This window comes from Genypterus blacodes, unplaced genomic scaffold (assembly GCF_046128005.1).
Source record: "Genypterus blacodes isolate CSIRO-AG114 ecotype Tasmania unplaced genomic scaffold, CSIRO-AGI_Gbla_v1 ptg000093l_1, whole genome shotgun sequence".
Classification (NCBI taxonomy): domain Eukaryota; kingdom Metazoa; phylum Chordata; class Actinopteri; order Ophidiiformes; family Ophidiidae; genus Genypterus; species Genypterus blacodes.
In genome coordinates this window covers 72,501-93,111 of record NW_027466897.1, presented here as the reverse complement: position 1 = coordinate 93,111, position 20,611 = coordinate 72,501, and the positions used below count along the sequence as shown (strand labels likewise).

The 20,611-nt window shown below is 42.3% G+C and overlaps 3 protein-coding genes across 5 annotated transcripts in view; all 3 read left to right on the top strand.

Moving 5' to 3' along the window:
• Window positions 1-3,530: 3,530 nt before the first annotated feature.
• On the top strand, window positions 3,531-9,465 carry slc5a3b (solute carrier family 5 member 3b). Of its 3 annotated transcripts, none has more exons than XM_076159128.1 (3): window positions 3,531-3,955; window positions 4,688-4,797; window positions 5,985-9,465. In XM_076159128.1, exon 3 carries the CDS (start codon window positions 6,249-6,251, stop codon window positions 8,382-8,384), a length of 2,136 nt encoding a protein of 711 aa, XP_076015243.1. In that variant the 5' UTR covers window positions 3,531-3,955; window positions 4,688-4,797; window positions 5,985-6,248; the 3' UTR covers window positions 8,385-9,465. The 3 variants fall into 3 exon arrangements, 1 of the variants encoding a protein (XP_076015243.1); XR_012964505.1 differs by lacking the exon at window positions 5,985-9,465 and adding an exon at window positions 5,253-5,630 and having other exon boundaries at window positions 3,585-3,955; XR_012964506.1 differs by lacking the exon at window positions 5,985-9,465 and adding an exon at window positions 5,317-5,630 and having other exon boundaries at window positions 3,589-3,955.
• A 5,435-nt stretch (window positions 9,466-14,900) lies between these two features.
• On the top strand, window positions 14,901-16,219 carry LOC143007762 (potassium voltage-gated channel subfamily E member 2-like). The gene is made up of 2 exons (XM_076159215.1): window positions 14,901-14,979; window positions 15,806-16,219. The coding sequence occupies exons 1-2, from the start codon at window positions 14,953-14,955 to the stop codon at window positions 16,130-16,132; spliced, it is 354 nt and encodes a 117-aa protein (XP_076015330.1). The 5' UTR covers window positions 14,901-14,952; the 3' UTR covers window positions 16,133-16,219.
• Window positions 16,220-17,176: 957 nt separating this feature from the next.
• The window catches only part of casq2 (calsequestrin 2), a 5,510-nt gene continuing 2,075 nt past the window's right edge, over window positions 17,177-20,611 (top strand). The window contains exons 1-4 of the mRNA XM_076159180.1: window positions 17,177-17,578; window positions 19,268-19,352; window positions 19,440-19,540; window positions 19,627-19,738. Of these exons, the coding sequence (XP_076015295.1) occupies window positions 17,342-17,578; window positions 19,268-19,352; window positions 19,440-19,540; window positions 19,627-19,738 (535 nt within the window). The 5' untranslated portion in view covers window positions 17,177-17,341. The remainder of the gene's footprint in view (window positions 17,579-19,267; window positions 19,353-19,439; window positions 19,541-19,626; window positions 19,739-20,611) is intronic.

Genomic DNA, 20,611 nt, shown 5'->3' with positions numbered 1-20,611 from the left:
AGTCGTCATTTCGACGCCAACCCAGTCGGGCAGGTTTTAAATTCGTAGTGTTTACTTCTGTGGATCTTGTTTTGTGGTGTAAGCAATAAAAGGACAAGCTCAACAAATGCTCTCCTTCTCATCTGTCACTTAGAACCCATGGGTGGCAGAAGCTACTCCTCCGGTAATCACCTCTCTGTGCTGAGCCTGTGACACAGACCCAGGGTGGTATGAGCATGAATGTGTACAAACGCCTCAAGAAGCACGGTGATGTTTCTATTCAGTCCAAACCAAGCTGGACTAAAGGGAGGGGGAACAAAGGCTTGCTGTCCCAGTGTTTGTTTTCTTCCTACCCGCTCCAGTTTCATACACACATTTGTAGGAGAAACTAAGAAAGATTGGCGTAATAGCCAAGGGATTTTCACTGGTGACAGACACAGATTACTGGCCCAAATAAACAACACAGCTGCTTTTATAAGTGAAGAGAAATAACATAACTTAGCTGCTTATTATGGGTTTAGTGACTTTAACACACTCAAAAGCTCATCCCATAGGAAAATGCAAATATAGTCATCTGTATGAATGATGTATAATGGTGAGAGATATCAAAGATAAAGGATCCTTGGGTAACCCCTAGGCCGCCCAATGGAGGGCACCGTGAATCATGTCCTCAGGGAGACCTCTGCCAAGGCTTGCACTCTCTCCCATAGTGCTGTCCGGATGTTTTGTGTTGGATTCTGAGCGCCAAAGCCTGCTGTGATTAAGACATCAATCAGCTCCAGACAGTTTTTAGGTGTGTCATTATACATGTTTTCCTTTGATGCAGGTCAGGTAAAGCTAAATCTTTAAGGCTTAAATGTTTCTCAGGGCATCACTCAGGGCCGTCAGGGTGAAACTGTGTGGTGGAAAATTACAGGGCACTCCCATCTTTTTACCTAGCCCTTCCTTCTCACAGAATGCATTTCACACATTCACTCAACGTCACGCCCTGTCCTTTATTCTAATTACACTCCCATTGAAGTAACTGTGAAGAGCTTATCAACACCAATGCAATTACAACACATTTGAAAGCTAGAACAGGAAAGAACAGTGATTACATTGCTTGTACGACATTTTAATTGAGTCCGCTAGTTTGCCCCTTTCATAATCAATGCAATCAATTCACAATCAATACAAGCAAATGTTGTTCAATTGGAGCATTGATAATGTATCAATGGATACACACCACTAATGCACAAGTGTTGATATTCACTAAATATGTTTTTTCCTTTACCCTGTGCTGTATCAGTGCTGGGAGCAATATTTATTTATCATTTTAAGCAAATGGATAATGCGTGACTAAGTCGTCCTAACTGCTTGTACTTTAGGGAAAAGAAGCCCATTTGTTGCCCCGGAGGAATCCAGCCTCATTATTGTAACCTTTAATAAGGGAGACAGAAACACAAAAGAGCTCAAGGTCGGGAATAGATACTCTGACTCCCGTTGCCTTGGTAAATTGGGCTGCTGGCCAGATGGCCGACATCCTGGGTTCACCTGCAGAGAGGAAAATGGTGATCTTCACAGAGCACTTTGCAACAAGACCCTGCTTGATTCTCACTTATACTGAACCAGTAATAAAACAAATTTAAGTTGCATATTAAACCGCAGTCACATGTAACATGCTGTGCCAGTTTGATGTGATGTTGATCTCTTTGTTATTTTCTAATCCTTAGCTGGTACATTGACAAGTTCTTAAGTCTACAGTTCCTATAAATAAATCTGTAGCTCTAGAAAGGATAACGGGTCCAATGGATTACAAAAGTGCTCCTTCATTGCTTTCTTAGTGCAGTTTTTGACCTCCATTAACTGGGATGCATCAATATGACACAAACCACACAGCACACAGCAGCAGATACACATCCACACACACATATGCACAGATGATGGTCCCTATTGCACTTAACAATTCGCTATTACATGATGTGGATATTTTGAATGGATTGGATGTTGGATGACATAGTTACTGTAGTGTGCAGACGCTGTTGCAAGTAGGCCTTCTGCTGAATGTAACTTGTAATTATATATGTTTGAATTAAACATTTTACTTTGAATATACGTTTGCCAAGTGGGAGACATGCCTTGAGGTGTCAACACATGGAAAATGTCATGACACTGGATACAATGTACACTTAAAACTTCACGTCTGTTCCTTAGTTTAAGCAAATGCTGTTAAATTGCAATTTTACCTTGAGGGGTGCAGACATTTGAAAGGGAGCATTGTCACAGACATGCGGTATAGTTTGGTGCTGTGACGTTGGTGCTGGTGAAGAGACTTGAACCAAATGAGGTATCGGTCACATCCCAGATCAATAAAATACATCTGCAAATGTAGTGATGTCCCGTGATCGGTATGCATGAGGCTGCATGAGCTTAGCGTGTTTTTATTTATTTGTAAATGAGACAGGCTGCTTCTATTACAATTTCGCTGCACAATGACAACAAAAACGCGATTGCGACGAGATGCTGCTGCTGAAGAGCCTCGAACCAAACTGGAAGTGAGACTTGTCTTACCCACTTAGCCATCACGACTGCGAACAGATAAACAACTGCAGCCCGTCCGGATCGCATCATCGGCGGGTGACCGGCTGAAGAATAGCGTCACCGCGCAGCAGTGCATACCGGGACATGTAGGCGTTATCTAAGTGGAAAATTCCAAGATTATCTGTCTGAAACCAGTGAGTGGAAATTTACACTGTTGCCCCCCCCTAACTGTTGTTATTGCAGGGCGTCTATGTAGGAATTTACTGTGTTAAACGTGTTCACTTCTCACCGCTGCTGACTAAGCTATTTATCATAATTATTGCTATTATTTGTTCTAGTTGTGGTAGAAGAAGATAATACCGGTACTTGCACACACACGCACGCACGTAAGGGCTGCACCAAGGCAGAGAAAAGGAAGTTTCTCACACGTTTCTGATATTTGTTTTATGCAGCAACAACACGCTGCATGGTGACGTCACAGTGCATAGATTCAAACAGAAAACGTGCTTGTATTTGTGATTCGTTTCCCTCTTCTTGTATCTCCTGACCACAAACCCCTTTCACTTCCCAATGAATAGCAGCAGCAGTGCCAAGTCAGTCGTAAAGTGGAAACATGTGTGGCTATCTGGAGTAAGCATCACTTCTGAATTCTTATGGGCATTATTACTTATTGGCATAGATGATGAAATTGTGCAGCTTTGCAGGATTGTTTTAAACCAAAAAGGCATCAAATGACTGCAGATTTGTTCCAGAATACAAGCATAACAATAACAATCTGATCAGGTAGAATCCTGTAATCTGCGAGGCAAAGGCTCAAGGTTCCCCCCCCCCCACGTTTGTTTTTGGACAGAATTGACTTGTCAAACACTAAATTGAGAGCTGTGACTATTTGTAATTAGTGATATAGAATTGCACTCAATGCAAACTACAATACAATATAATTTCGTGATTTTTCTGACACAAACAAATATTTGTAATTACACTTATTAAGTGTTGTAGGAATTTCCAAATATTACTTTTACCTTTATTAAACACCCGGATGTTTATGTTCAGGGCTCATGCAAACTGTCAAACGTTCCAACGTAAAGGCTGCCGGGGATGATGCGTTCAATGGGCTGGTGCCACTCATATATACACGTCTCTACTCATCTCGTATAGAAACGCAAATTAACGAAATTAACCTACACACCCTAGTGCGTCACGTCATGCGCGTAGTGCACGTACGGGGCGGGGATTGGCGCTGGTGTCCGTGGATAAGGACAAGCGACAGAGTGCGTGGAGCATCACTGCTCCGGTGCAGACATCAGCATAGTCAGTGAACATCTTCGTGAGAGACAGAAGCCCCTGGAGGCGTTTACGGAGTCAGACGACCGCGTGTGGGGCGTGGAGCGGTGATCAGCATATTCAGCTCGTCTGTTAACGCGACAGAACAAAGGATCCATCTGTTTGACAACCGGTGAGTAAATGTAGGAATTTTTGAATAACGTTTAATGTCATTCAAAATGCTTTGTCGCAGTTACTATTTTTGCAGCACCCTCTAAATTTATGGGTCATGCCAGTATCAATAATATCTGTGTTTAGCTAGACCTTTCATACATGCATACATATGTCAAACGTCAATATGTGGAGTATTAATACTGTAACTTGTAGGTGACGGTTATATTTTAGCTCTTTGGAGATGCACAGCAGCTGTTGTCGAATAAATGAGTGATTGTTCTAGAAATTTTCTGTGAGGTGCGTGTGAGGTCTCACCTGGCTGTCCTCTGCTCACAAAGACCTCTGACGCTTTGTGTCTATTATGATTATGATTATTATGATTATGATGATGGTTATTATTGTGATTATTATTGCTATTATTATTATTACTACTACTACACGGTGGCTTTGGTTACACTCACCTGCAGCCAAATTCAGTTGATGTTTAATCTTAATATTGATAATTAAACTTCCTGCAGCCTTTTCAGTGGTCCACTCTGAGCTGTTAATTGGTTAATCTCAGTGAGGCTTTCACAATGTTTAATGGCTGAAAGTATCAATTTTAGATTGTTGGTATCAATTGGTATCCTCTTATCTGTACTGTAATTAGGTTAAAATAGTATGATGTTCGAAAAAAAATAAAAGAAAGACATAAATCCTGCATGTAAATGAAAACATGACATCTTAATGAAACCCTTGTGATGCCATACAGGTCAGTTTCCCTGGCTGCACTGCTGCGACTACAGCCACAAAACCCATGAAGTATTGGAATTAGTGCCCATGATGCAGTGCCACAGTTTAATCCTGACTGAAGGAATGAAGGTAACAGTTATAGCTTTGGGCAGACTGTGTTTATTTACACACTGTAAATGTAGGTCTGGCACATTAGGATGTAGCAATTATGTTTGAGTCCCACTTTATATAACTGAAAACAAAATTGTGTTAATCTACTGAATGTCAAGGCTCTACTTTGGAGCCAAGGTTTCTTGGACAGTTTCTGGTGAACACATGAACCGCAGCCCCTAATGATGAGAAGAGGGAATGAAAACAAAGGCTTCTTTTATGAAGAGTGAGGGTAATGCATAAAGTTGTCAGGAACAACGTGTGGTTCCTGCCATACCAAACCTCACCTCAAGCCAGACGGGAGAGGGAGGGAGGGAGGGTGGGAGGGAGGGAGGGAGGGAGGGAGAGAGAGAGATTTAATTGGATCCATCTCACTATACAGTACAATGGATGACTGAGTTGTTCTAATTTGTCACTTGATGCTCTTCTGCAAGCACCGCAATATTTGTGGTCGCTGTAGCTGCTGACTCACATCACTGACCTGATTTGCCCCGTCAGACTTTCATCTCCTTCAATTCCACGTCTGCAAGATGCTTCAGAAGGAAAAGTTGTGCCTCAGATGATTATGTCATAACATCTGTGTAATATTTTCGTCGGACTGCCAAGAAAACTGTTTATATGAGAATGGAATTGAGTCCCTCCCCTCGGCGTCACTGGAAAAACACCTCAGAGTGCGAGGCTCAAAATGTATAACTCAGCCGGTTTTACGTCTTGGTCACATTGAAGAACTACATCTGCTGTAGTTGTTTGTATGAATCATCATGTACAGTAAATATACAATGTAAATAGAGTAATAAAGATGTTTTACTTTTGTTCCTTGTTCAGTGTGATCACTTGCTATTATGTTTATTTGTCCAATCCACTGCTATATTTTACTTAATTGTGATCCAAAACATCATATCGAAGGACACTACTACACTATCACACTGCAGGATCTGAACTTTGAACAGTTGTGGGATTTGAAAGATGAGGTGTTTTTAGATTAAAATCGAGATTGTCCAAGACTATGTGTTTATGTTATTCTGATTTCTTACACATTGCTATTAAGCTCTCTCATGAGTTATTTTGCACTAAAAGGCGGGCAAAACCCCAACAATAGACACTGGAGAAAATATTGCACTTATAAAACTAATGAGGTGTGTTTCTTTGTCTTTGCTGTCTTGCAGGAATGTAAACTCTAGGCTATGCTAGACCAGAGGCCTGCAGCATCCTCCTGTAAAAACTAGTACGACCTCAGTGCCGGTGGATAACCCCCCCGCAGCACACCCTAGTGTATTTGATGTTTGATGATTTGACGGTGGATACTACAGCTTCCATCCAGACAGCAAACCAAAGTACAACCCAAAGAGCATTTCCATCCATCCCTTCATAATAATCAAACCCAAACTGTTTATTTAGGGTGAGCACAATTTCTAAAGTAACCCACAAAAATGGCTCCCGGAATGGAGGCAGCTGACATAGTTGTGGTAGCACTGTATTTTATCCTGGTGCTCGCCATTGGGTTTTTTGCCATGTGGAGAGCCAATCGCAGCACCGTCAGTGGCTACTTCCTGGCTGGACGCTCCATGTCATGGATAGTGATCGGTGCGTCACTCTTCGTCAGCAACATTGGCAGTGAACATTTCATAGGCCTGGCTGGCTCCGGAGCTGCGAGTGGCCTTGCAGTTGGCGCATGGGAATTGAATGCGCTTCTACTACTGCAGTTGCTTGGCTGGGTCTTTATCCCTGTGTATATCCACTCAGGAGTCTACACCATGCCTGAGTACCTGTCCAAACGCTTTGGTGGAAACAGGCTGAGGTTTTACTTTGCTTTCTTGTCTGTGTTACTGTACATTTTTACCAGGCTGTCTGTGGATTTGTATGCCGGAGCTCTCTTTATTCAGGAGTCACTGGGATGGAACCTTTATCTGTCTATTGTCTTGCTCATCAGTATGACGGCACTGCTGACTGTCACTGGTGGATTGGTGGCGGTATTGTACACTGATGTCCTTCAGGCGGTGTTGATGATTGGTGGGGCCCTGACCTTAACCATCATCAGTCTAGTGAAGGTTGGTGGTCTAGAGGGTCTCAGAACTAAATACATGCAGGCAGTTCCCAATGTTACTGCTATAATGGCCAGTGGAAACTTCTCCTATTCTCCCTCCTGCCGCATTGAGCCAAAGCCAAACTCTCTGCGTCTCCTTCGGGGTCCTCTGGATGAAGACATACCCTGGCCGGGCTTCATACTTGGTCAAACTCCTGCTTCTATTTGGTACTGGTGTGCAGACCAGGTTATAGTTCAGAGGGTACTGGCAGCGAAGAACATTGCTCATGCAAAGGGTTCTACTCTTATGGCTGGGTTCCTCAAGATTCTGCCCTTATTTGTCATAGTCATTCCAGGTATGATCTCCCGCATACTGTTTGCTGATGAACTAGCGTGCATTGGGCCAGAGCACTGCATGGCTGTGTGTGGTTCTCAGGCTGGATGCTCAAACATTGCCTACCCACGTTTGGTCATGGCTGTGATGCCTGTTGGACTCAGAGGTCTAATGATGGCAGTCATGATCGCTGCCCTCATGAGTGACCTTGACTCCATCTTCAATAGTGCGAGCACCGTCTTCACCCTGGATGTCTATCAGGCTCTTCGGCAGAAGGCGTCACAGCGTGAGCTGCTCATTGTGGGGCGCCTGTTTGTTGTGTTCATGGTGTTAATCAGTATTGCTTGGGTACCCGTCATTATTGAAATGCAAGGAGGACAGACATACCTTTACATCCAAGAAGTTGCTGGCTACCTCACGCCACCAATTGCTGCCCTCTTCCTGTTAGGTGTTTTCTGGAAACGCTGCAATGAGACAGGTGCATTCTGGGGAGGCATGACAGGCTTCGTGCTTGGTACCACACGGCTTACCCTGTCATTTATCTACCGTCAACCTCGCTGTGACCTACCAGATGATAGGCCTGCCTTCATCGTTCGTGTCCACTACATGTATGTGGCTGCTGGTCTGTTCTGGATTTCAGGGCTGGTTGCTGTGGTGGTCAGTCTGTGCACCCCTCCTCCAGATAAAGAGTACATACGCACCACCACAATATGGGGCCTCCACAATATAGAGAAGGTACCCGTGAGGCACAGAGAGGAAATATACAGACTGACAGAGAAGAGCCAGGATAACGGTGATGTAAACCGTAAAGCAATACCCCCTAGTGTCCTAAACACAAGGCATATGGATGGAGCAGATGTTAAACTTCTGGTCCCGTCCACTGACCATGACCCAGAAACACCCAGTACAGAAACACCCCCTGCAAACAGCCCTGCAGACAGAGATGGTAACGGACATGCAGAGATGAGCAGAGCAGAGGATGGCTGCCAAACCATTGAAGAGGTTGGCATGTGCATGCGATTTCTGGATTGGTTATGTGAGTTTAAGGAGACAACACAGAACACAACACAGCAAAAAATGGTGAAGGTAGAAGAAAAAACAGTTGCCGAGATGCTTTATGAGCCGCCAACAGTCAAAGTTATTCTCAATCTGGGGCTGTGTTGTGTCTGCTCAGTGGGCATATTCATGATGGTTTATTTCTCACTGTAATCGTATCCTGCAACAAACTAAAGGGGAATGTTGTTAACTTGCTTTGGGTTTTCAGAGATTTGACAAGGTCTGTCTGTAATGTTTACAGTATTCTATTCTAGCTCTCTTACAGGGATTCTGTACTTATTCCAATAATTAAAAAAAAAAAAAAGATAAAAATATCGCTACATGAAAAATATGCTCTTTCGACTTTAAAGCGTATCTGGCACCAGTGTGTCAATATGGTACAGCACTTATTGTTAAGTCAAATTGTTGTACTCTTTAGCAAATTTAATATTTGCCTTATTTTGACATGCTGCATACACTTGTCTTTCATTTTGTATAGTGTGTAAATCAAAACTGTTCTGTGATTAAAGTTTTTCCACACTTGTTGACAGTGGCTAGAGGCTTGGTTGTAGGTGTAGCATACATGTTCTATACTTTTTGGCTTATAGGCCATCATGGTTTGATACAATTCTCGGCTGCTGAAAACCACAATTATGCTCTATATCAGTATGTGATTTGTCTTTAATGTCTAATGTGCCCTACTGTACAGTCATGTTAAGGTTTATAACAAATAAAAGTCTAATACTTTGTGGGGAGAACATGTGGAAATGATATATTTTATGAGGGGACCATTGTAAAATTTGTAAAACAAGCCTTTGTGTGATATTTACTCTCGGTGCAACAGGAAGTGCTACACTGTGCTTCCTTTCAGGTGTCCATATGGCCATTGTTGCTGTGGTAACGGTGAATAACACAGCTCTTCTCAAACTGATACCGTTTTTGCATACATGTGTCGGGTAGAAGAACTGTTTTACTGATGAATCACCTCGTTCAGTTTCAAAACCAACATACAGGATCCCAACGCTCACCATTTTTTATCGGCTCAAAGTTGATGCATATCTCTATTTTTATTGATCCTTGTTGATCCATTCTGTTAATATGTTATGAAATATGTTCCGGTGTCTATCAGTTCACATCAGTACATCTGTTCACATGGATACAAAGCTACAGTGTGTTATTAACCATTCATGTACTGCAGTGCTGAAGTGCAATTTATCTTTTATAAACTTCTTACCAAATGTGTCTTAATGTGCATTGCTTAAGAAAAATAGTCAAACAATAAAAGATTGTAATACATGATCTGATAACGTAGCAGCAACACTTTCAAGCTCTCTACTGGATGAGATTTAGAGGGGCAGTTTGCATACACAGCAGCTGATGTCTATACTTCATCCCACACTGTAAAGGTATTGATGTAGGAAACTAGAAACTTTGCGTAATGTTTTCATATTGTCAAAGCTCCATTGTTCTATTGTTACCTATGTAAGATTTACATGATCATGTGGTGATGATGAGAATGAAACATGAGTGGTTGATGGAGTGATGATTGCTGTAAGTGTGAGAAGAGCTTTAAACCTTTTTCTGTTCAGAGAGAATATACTTTTGTTATTTCTATGGATCTTATTTTTAGAAATTGAAAATAAAGTTTCTATCGAGATGAAACGGCAAACGTGTACGTATCCTTTATTTTTCTGTCTTAAAAATGAGATGAGCAGATGGTGACTAACTGAATCTTCTGAAACAAATCTTCATTGGAGAATGAGTCATGTCACGGATGATCCCGGGTCTGTGTATAGCTACAACTGAGAGGGAACACACACACACACACTGTGGTAGGTCACAGTATATACTGGGAAAAGCCAAAGCAAAATAAAGAAGTAACCTTGCAGGTGGTATGACTAATAAAAACATCACATTCACTGCTCCTTTGTTTTCAGTGTGAGTCTCTGCATGATTAGTGTTGTATAACTCTAAACCATAAAGCTGAATCACTCAATGATTCTTAGCTGAAACTTACTTCACTTTGAGTTCACGCTTCATTCATCCCTGAATGTGGGCCATCCTAACTATTAGGAGCAGTGACAAGTTTACAGCTTAGTGCCTTGGTCAAGGGCAATGGCAGGAACATTAACCTATCACACCTTTTTAAACCCACTCTGACATATGGAGAACATGTAAAGTCAACACAGAAAGAACTTCAGGATTTGAACCCAGGACCTGTTCACAAAAGCTCCAAGCAAGTTGCTCCAACATGCAAGTAAAAGGTAGAAGATCATCCATTATCACTCATACCTCATATAATAATATAATATAATTCCATAAGTGGAATGTAACAGATGCAGGTGAAACCTAATCTTCCTGATGGCGCTTTAACACCTTTCAAATGAATAATTAATACACAGAATCAGCACCTGCACCATGTCGTGCTTCTGAGCTGATAAGATAAAAGCTCTATGTGCCTCAAAAATGTGACTGTTGTGGTGTCGGTGTTCTTATTTTAACTGTACAGGTGGGTGGTTTTTGTCTAACAGCCTACCTGTGTACATCAACTGTGTGTGTGTGTGTGTGTGTGGGTGTGTCTGTAATGAAGCTCGTGCTGCGGAGTTGTATTTCCACTCTGTTGCATCAGTGTTCTCTTGCATTGCTTCAGCAGGAACAAAGCGGCCATGCGTGGACAGATACACATCATCATAGTTCAGGGTTATCGTAGTACTTCTCATTTGTCCTCTCTTACACTTTGCTTCCTGCTTCTCTAACCCCTCACAGGCTAGTACCCCCTCCCTCCCTCCCTCCCTCCCCAAAGGAAACTAATGATATTGTTCTGGTGGAAAAGTACTGGCATTCAGGCCCGGCTTTGTTCATTGTCTACTTTGGAGGGAGAAACAAAAACATTCACCCGAAACAAATGCACCACACTGCTGGATTGAGGATATATTTGCACAGTGTGTGATTTAGTGTGACTTAACATTAAGAAGCTGAATGCAGATTTGAAGTACTGAGCATTTAACTTCCTGCTGTTTCAGAAGTGACACTGTAGGGGTTGTTCAGGACTTGCACAAGGTCTGTTTCTGACAGAGACGTGCATAAGTGGTGGGTTAATGTGTGTCTAATGGTTTGCGTTTGTGCTCATACTTCAGGGATGGAGGGCTGCAGAGGACCTTGGCCCTCAAATATCATCTTTGTTTGATAATTAGGTTGGACAAGGAAACACATTCTAGACAGCGCCCACTTCTGTCATGCCCGGTTTGTGAAGAATGACATTCCAAATCTGAGCTGAGTTCACTTCAGTTGATTTCATGAAGATTATGGCCTAAATATAGACGATAACTGGAGGGTGATTGTCAGAAACTCCCCTGACACACACAACCACACACACACATCCACACACTCTGGCAGGTTCAGCGAGCCACATGACAGTAAATCCTGATATATTTCAATCATTGATTAGTGAAAGAGGAAATTGATCAGTGTGTGAGCTTCAGATCAACACTGGTGCACCAAGAGCTGCAGCTCTATCTCTCTGGTTGCATTGTGTTGATATGATAACAATGAGCCTGGTGTACACTTTAAACACGGCACTACCAAAGTCACCTATATCCACAATGTGCAATCATTTGCCAAGAAATGTGAAAATTCTGCAGTTTTAGCAACAAACAAAGACATAGTGAGGTGATCTTCAGTCAGGTGGAGACTTAACATATTGTTTCCATATTTAGCAGCGCTTGTAATGTGTAATGTCCATCAGCACCCATTTGTCTGGTTGAGCTGTTATTTTTCTTTCTTAGTTTCGTTGGTTTAAGCTAAATACACAAAACCCAGAACAACCGCTGTGGACGACTGAGCCAATTAGAAATTGTAAACATGTCATTGTAATTGCTGGGACTGGAGGTGACAGAATGGAAGCAGCCACGTCGGGAATGCCGTGTGATCCCTCAAAAATACAGCGATCACGCAGACGGAGCATTCCTGACATTCTCCGGGCACAACTAAACCATGGCAGCATGCCAGAGATTCTGACCCTCTTCAATGGATCAGGGCCTCAATGGCAAAAGCAAATATTTACCTCGCAGGCATTTGACAGCATATATGAATGGATGAGTAGCAATGACGCGTGCTCCTGTTTTCCCCGACAGGACGGCATGGCTCCAATGTGTTTATGAAAAGGATACTGAACCGGACACAATTAATCAAACAAAAGTTATCCGCAGATATTATTCCTGTAATTCATTATGTCAGTAATAGTAAATAATCCATATTATTCTTCTCACATGCTCCTGTAATAGTGCAGAGTGTTTCTCCCTGGGTCAGGCTGGCTTGAGCCTCATATGAACTGACACTGAATGTTAAGATATGGTTCTGTATTCAGGCTGTGGTTGGTGGTGGGAAGGTGAGCTTTAGTGTTACAGATTTCAGCAAAGGCATGAATGTCTTCACAGAATCGAAAAAAGATTTGAATCAACTCCCAGAATGAATGACATATATCATTAAACCGGGCTATGATTGTGGCATTACAATTTGTTGTTGTTTTTTGCTTCAAGATGCCACCATAATGAAATTCTGGTGCCAAGGCACAGCATTGCATACATTTATAGAAAGAGCAAAATAAATGTCAGTCTATTCTGAGTCTGGACTGATCCTGATTTATCATGAAATATATGACCAAAGTCTCTTAGCTTCTGACAGCAACACAAAGGGGAAGATAAGTCTCTTCTTCTTCCTCTTCTCTGTGAATGCTAAATAAAGTGACTATGCAATTACTGCTGGCATTTCAACTGAAACCTCACAAAAACATTGACACGTTTCAGTTAACGTGCAGTTGGGTCCATTTGCAGTGATCGTTCTGTCTAAGGGGACATGTTGACACGGCTGATTATCACCTGAGGCCTGCTGGCTGTGACTGACATCAGTGGAAAAGTACTGCGTGATACTTCAAGTTCAAACACACGTCAGGAGGGAGCGGTTTGGAGATGCATTTAATTGGAAATGTATGACTGCTTTGCCAACTTGTCAATCATCATCATCATCACATACCTTGTTATTCCATGTATGACTGTGTTACACAATCAAATACTGTTTTTTCCAGTCAGTCACCTCCTCTGCCCACGTCCATGGAGAAAATGTGGAAAAGAGTCTCCAGCTTTCAGTCCCACACCTCAGAGGACCTCACTTAGGCAACCAGCACCACCTCAGCAGTGAAGAAGACAAAGTGAAGAAGACGCACTCTACCTACCGGGGACACACAGAAGGGAGGACGTGCCTGTGGATCTGCTTGTGTCTTATCGCTGCTCAGTAGAAAGTGTACTAACACACTGTGCTGCTGCTGATACTTGGATGAAGTTCAAGTCCATGTTTCCATGCTTTTGTTGCATAATGCAGGTCTTTGAATGGACCCGGTACGTGAAGTTATAGATGTACTGTACATGCAGGGCATACAGTTCTATTTGTGAAATGATATTAAGTTGTTATTGTGGCCGTTCTGGTGTGTGGATAGAAACATATTTTATAATAATACTGGGCCATGAGAAGCTGAAACTCTATCATTCCAAAGTTTCAGATGCAAATATGGATTTGCATGAAAAACCTTTTAACTAACTTATCTTTTGCCTTTTATTTCTTTGCTTTATAAAGAAAAGTTTAGAAGTTTTGCAAGATGCTTTGCAAGTTTCTTGCTGTACTTTTCCTCTCTTTGCTGCTCTGTCGTTCCTCCACTGCTGCTTTAGGCAATGGAATTTTATCAGTTCCACTTTTCTGTGTGTGTGTGTGTGTGTGTGTGTGTGTGTGTGTAAATTCCTCCCTCTCTCTGTCTCTGTGCTATGCCCTCTTTGTTCCATATTTCTCTTGTTTCATTTTGCAGAGAGGAAGTACCTCCCTCCCACACACACACACACACACACACACGTAGACACAGAAAATGAGCTGAAATGATCTGGCAGCGATCAGATGTGGGAGTGATCGGCTCCTGTGTTTGAAGACGTCGTCCCGTCAAACACAGGATCTCGTTTCAAGGTCCTGTTTCTGCAAACACTAACAACATGCTGAAGTGTCCTTGAGCAAGAGAGTGGAGCCCCACTGGCCCAATGGTCCTGTTCTATGGCTGGAATTCTAATCTCCTTCAGGACTCCACTTCAAAGCTGCAGGCTACCTCACTAAATATGATTCAGTTCAGAACTGGGAGGCAAAACAATGGCAGTGCTGGTGGACAAGCCTCCCAATCTGCACATGACACTAAAATGTGTTGCATTATAGCGCCATCTAGTGAGGGCTACAGTCACAAGGCTGTACAAGCAACATACCGTATCAACATACAATATCTTTGCCCCCATAGTATCACAGCCATTTTGAGATTGTTGTTTACCAAACGCGATGCATTTGATAAAAAACAGCATGAATGTGTATGTTTGATTCATTCATCATGTTAAAGGAACAAATCTGATCTGTGGTTTTGATTTGTGTGTGCATATCTGTGTGTAGTTGTGTGCGCAAGAGAGACAGAGAGATATTTCAATACTTTATCAGCTAAACAAAATGTCAGATTTATATGGCTGACATTTTCAAGGTCATCATGTGCTCTCCTTCCCTCTCTCCCACACACACACACTCCCACAGAACTGTTTTATATCAAGATGTATTACTCAAGCAATCAAGCACTAAAAAGCAAACAAAACTCGGTCAGTGTTTCAGTGTGAGGCTGTGTGTTCTCTGCTTCTGTTCTCCCTCCAAGGAACTTCTGACCAACACCCTGATGTGGCCTTCAGAGACCAGGCAAAAGGTTAGTAAAAAACATAACCAAAGTCCTATGTTCATGATAGCATTGTTTAGGATTAAGAAAGATTTGTGTTTATAAGTTTGGCTGTGTAATAGATACAGAACAGATGTACTTTAATGATCCTGTGAAAGAAATTATCACATTGCATCAGCACGATTAACGAGAAACTAAGAATAATTATAAAACTGTTTTTAGTTTTAAATGTATTCATTTATTCTTAGCTTCTCGTTGAATTAACATAATTAAAGCAGAATTCAAATCTGCGGAACAAAATATTCAGTAAAAAAAGTGTATAGCGATAGAATTTATAAGTGATGTATTAGAAAGTTTATACAAAAAAGTATAAATAAATTAAAAAGTATAAAAAGTATAGAAACACGAACCAAGGATAGACAATAAGAACCATTCAGTCAAAGGTCAAAGGTTTTGTAATGTTTCGTCTAATGTAGGGAAACAGTAAAGAGTGAACTTGACATTCTCCATTTAAACTGTATTGTACACAAGGTTATTTTGATTTGTGTATTTTTGACTAATTCTCCACGAACAAATTGGAAGATTTTTAAAAAAATGTGCTAATGATCAGCTGACAAAATGCTACATGAAACTGACATTTTAAGACAATAAGTCCTTTAACCTGCTGTTTTATAATATTTAGCTAAAGGAAGCACATGATGTATGTATGTTTGTTTTTAGTATGACTTCTGCTCTTTTCTTAATCTTCAGCCTTTTAAGCTTTTGTGTTAAAATCATAAACAAGGATTGCATTCACTTTACATTTACATCAAGTTATTTGTCTCAACTGTTTTCTTGTCTCAATCCCTCTGCCTAGTTGACTGCATCTGATTGGTCCAACCTGACCCTAGACATGCAGGAGTCCCTGACCAATGCCCTGGGGAACTACCTCGACAGCTGGAGGCGAAACATGACAGAGGCGGCGGACTCTTTGGAGAAGACGCTGGCCGAGGAGAACTTCAGGAACGTGGTGTGTTATCTGGCAGTGGTGATTGGCATGTTTGCCTTCATCATCGTGGCCATGCTGGTGAGCACGGTCAAATCCAAGAGGAGGGAGCACTCGGACGACCCCTACCACCAATACATCGAGGAGGACTGGACTGCACAGATACGGCAGAACAACGGGATCAATAACACTAACTAATGTAAACACTCTGTAGATGTGTGACACAAATATTTATCAGCATCATCATCATCATCACCATGAATGGCAGGAGAAGCAGCAGCACAATGAGGTTTTTACTTTTGTCTGATTGTAAATATTTATCAGGAGGGTCAAACCTTTAGTCATAATAAAAATCTAATTAATAAAATCTAATCAATTTACAGCATCTTGCCTGTTTTCAGCTTCATCAGCATTTACAGTAGATTAGATAAACGCGTAGCTCATCAGCCTGTATTTGATTCTACCTGTAGAGGGCAGTATGTCCTCCTTTCTCAAGCTCCAATGGATCTGTTATACAGTAGACGAGACAAAGCAGTATAAAGCAAGAGTATAAAAACTGTATAAATGTTATGTGGGTTTGTGAAGAACTAATTTAAGGGAAAAACAATTGTTGATATACTGTATGTCTGTATATATCAATAAACATGAGGTTGTAGATGTGCACATTATTTGGATTGGAACACATTTCATTGTACCAGTGACAAAAGCAATAAATTCTTCTTCTTCTCTCTTCCATAAAATCACTGGAACACATCTACAGGACGACTACTGCACTCCCACACGCCTTCGCACAATTTATGTGTGCTGTCCTCCGCACACCTGTTGATAGATTGTGAGCTGTCACTTTAAATACACCGCCGTTCACTCCTACAGGGCCGCTCACTCTTGCCGCTCGCATTTAAAACCTCAAAATATCCAGAACCCCAAATCTCTGCGGCTCAACTCCCCCGGCTTCATCATTAAGCACCTCGCAGAGAAATCACAGCGAGAGATCAACTGGCTGTCAAACATCCCTATGTTGTCCTTTCCTATCTCTCTTTCTTGCCTGCTTGTGTATTTTTAGCATTCAAACAACTGGTCTCCTAAACATGGGCCTATCCTGCATGGGTAGGGGGAGACGGGCGCTGCTATGTTTGGTATCCGTCCTGCTCACAGTTCCCCACAGGCCTGACAGTTCTCCTCTTTCCCCTTTGTATCTGCTCAAGTGAAGGAGCGAACAGATACCACAGTGGGCGACGGGGCTGCTGGAGTCCTGCAGATGCCTTTTGAAGTTCTGTGGGCAGCTTGGGATGCCTGAGGAGACCTTCTACTGACGGAGCAACTTCCACTTAAGAACCTCCCGCTGCTGTATTTATCCAAACTAAAACCAAACTCTGAGCTTTTCGGGCGCCGTGGTAACTCTTGACCATGCGCTCCCTGTGGTTGTTCCTGCTCCCTTGCCTCAGCCTCGTGCCTCTGGCGCCGGCCGAGAAGGGCCTGGAGTTCCCCCAGTATGACGGGAAAGACCGTGTTCTGGACATCGATGACAAAAACTACAAGAAAGCCTTGAGGAAATATGAGATGCTTTGCTTGTTCTACCACGAGGCCGCACCAGACAGCAAAGAACTGCACAAACAGCACCAGATGACTGAGTTGGTGCTGGAGGTAAGGTATAAAAGGTGAAAGATGAATGTGCAGCGGGAAAATTGATGGAGCCGAGGCGTGATTATATGAAATATGTTACCAAAGGAAAGACAAACATGGAAGGTTTGCTTTGGCTTTGGTTTGGCTGATGCTGGTGGTATGACAGAGTGGAGCCTATGAGTCTGGGTCGCCTGTCATCTCAGCCCATTAACCAGGCCCATATAACGTTTACAGTGCGACCACACACTGGCGCTCCGGCATTGCCAGTCAGAGCAAAAATCTCCAGAGAAAACATTTGGCTTCATTTTCATCTTCACACTCCTTTGAAAACAAAGGAGTGGAGGTCAGACATTAGCGGCCTACATTGCTGCACTGTCCCCTGATCTTTCCCCACTCGACCGTTAGTGTGCATGTGTTACCTCAAGGTCAGTGTGTGTGTGTGGGGGCGGGGGGTATACTGTATGTGTGTGTACATTCATGAGTGTGTCCTGTCCCTGTCTGTCCAGTCAGATGCATTGCTGTCAGTAAAGGTTATTCCCATCAGCCTGATTTACTGCACGGCTCCGTCCCATAGAAATGTATTCATTCTCCCTCTGGCTCTGTTCCCTTTGCACAAATAGGCCACAAGCTCCTGTGTGTTATTTAAACTCTATATATGAACACATGACACAACTGCTTTTTCCTGTCTTGATTTTGTTGCCAATTAGCATGAATGTATTTATTTTCAGCCTTAACCTAAGCAGCTGCATACAGATCTCAGAGGTTCTTTTTTAGATTTCTTGAACCCCTTAGAATAGGAAACAGTGTGAACTGTGCCCCGTCTCATGTTACACACCAGGGTTAACTGCTTTCTGATCTGCCGACGGGAACTTGAGCCCAGCTGCGAAGTCCAGATAATACTTTCGCATATTTACAAAGCGCAGGTGGGCCACATCCCCCTCGTGTTACAGCAGGGCAGCCGAGGAACTAAGATGAGCACAGATAACCTGAAAAGGACAGCTAGTATATAATCACATGCATACACACATACACAGATCAGGCCCAAGCTCCACATCCTACCAAGGTGTGTTCACTTCCCATCTGCTCTTGCAGCAAAAAACAAACTTCCTTTGGTTAACGTGCACAGCTGATAAGACTTTTACAAACAGCAGCATGCAGCGAGTCTCACACTCAACACAACACAATGCAGATTAATAACAAACACACAACCCAAAACATAAAAAAACACACCAACCTATCCAGCAGAAAAATGTATCACTAAAAAAAATAGAATAAAATAGAAAAAAATAGAATAGAATAAAATAAAATAAAATAAAATAAAATAAAATAAAATAAAATATGTAATTTGTGAAATATAAGCTTTGTTGCAATTTGAAGCTCAAGATGGCTCAGAGGGCAGCAGCTTAAGCTCGGCATGCAGTCAGTCTGACCTCCATCACAGAATAATTGGCAGGTGATACAACATACTGTAGCTTTGGTTATATATAGTAATAGGCAGGCTGGGTGATTATGTAACTGCATCTCCATGGTTCCCTGCCTGATTGAGCCCTTTAGTCATTTCACGTTTTCTATGAATGTGAATGATAATATTAGATAATTCTCTCATTGTCGGGGCCAGAAGCATACTTGACAGACATTTCAATCATGTGATCAAGCAGCCTCATTAATTAATCAGTCCTCTCACTGCTTTACTTTTCCTTTCGGCGACAGCTTGTAGCCCAGGTCATGGAGGAGAAAGACATCGGCTTTGGAATGGTGGACTCCCACAAAGATGCTAAGGTGGCTAAAAAACTGGGTGAGCATGACACGTCTCCATTTTAGAACAAGTATATGAATGTGTGTACTATTAATGTAAATGCTTTATAATTTCTCTCAACTTTAGGCCTGGAGGAGGAGGGCAGCATTTATGTTTTCAAGGCTGACAGAGTGATCGAGTATGACGGCTTGCTCTCTGCTAACACCCTGGTGGAGTTCTTGCTGGATGTAAGTGCAGGTTTAGGTGCAGAATTCAAGATGCTGGCATAAGTAAACATCAGTGTCTCAGTCTCTGTCCCTGTCTCTGTCTGTAGCTGCTGGAGGAGCCAGTGGAGGTGATAGGAAACGCTCTGGAGCTGAGAGCGTTTGATAGGATGGAAGAGGACATCCGCCTCATTGGCTACTTCAAGAGTGAAAACTCTGATCGTGAGTGTGTGAGGCTGTGAGTATGAATGAGCTGTGAGTGTGTGATGACAGTGTGAGTGTGTTTTTTTGGCTGTCTAACCACTGGTCTGGGTTTGTGATTGCCGGGTGGTTCATGCCCTTCATTATGAAAGGACTCTGCTCAGTTAACCCCCTCATTTCCATGGATTTACAGATCCATTTTTACCACACACAGCTTTTGCACACACAGCTGCCAGCCTATCTGACAACTGTGGAAGTTAAAGTGCAGTGTTTTCCACTTCACGATGTGATAGATAGATAGACAGGTACTTTATTTATCCCCTTGGGAAAATTCAAGAAAAAATGTCACATATTCCAAAACACAAGCAGCTGGGTTTGTGGTTTCAACCCAACCAGCAGGGTGACCTTCAACGTCCTGAATGCCAGAGGTCAGATGAATGAGACTCCCACCTTCGCCTGCCACCTGATACCTTTCCTGTGTGGCGGAAATTCTTGTAGGAAGTGAAGAAATGAAGACTGTCAAAGTATCGACTTTTCTCTATGTTAATTATTAAGGAGCAACCAGCATACAAATAGAGTCAGATTATATCTATAGAAAGCACAGTGGTCCTCTGACATAAGGTGGTTTAGAGAGACTGACAAAGAAGAGAAACACACAGACAGATTTGAATGCCTCTGGGTTACACCCTTATTTAAAAAGACAGTATCCAGATGATGTCATCTTTTAATGAAGCATAGGTGCAGCATGTCTCTGACCAAAATGTCTGTACTGACTGTTCTAACTCTTCCTGTTCCACAAATACAATCTAACATGATAAGAAGTCCCTGGTAAGAATTCATCCAATGCACAAATGGTAAATTAGTCATTACATCATTGCTGTTCCCAGTGATGGC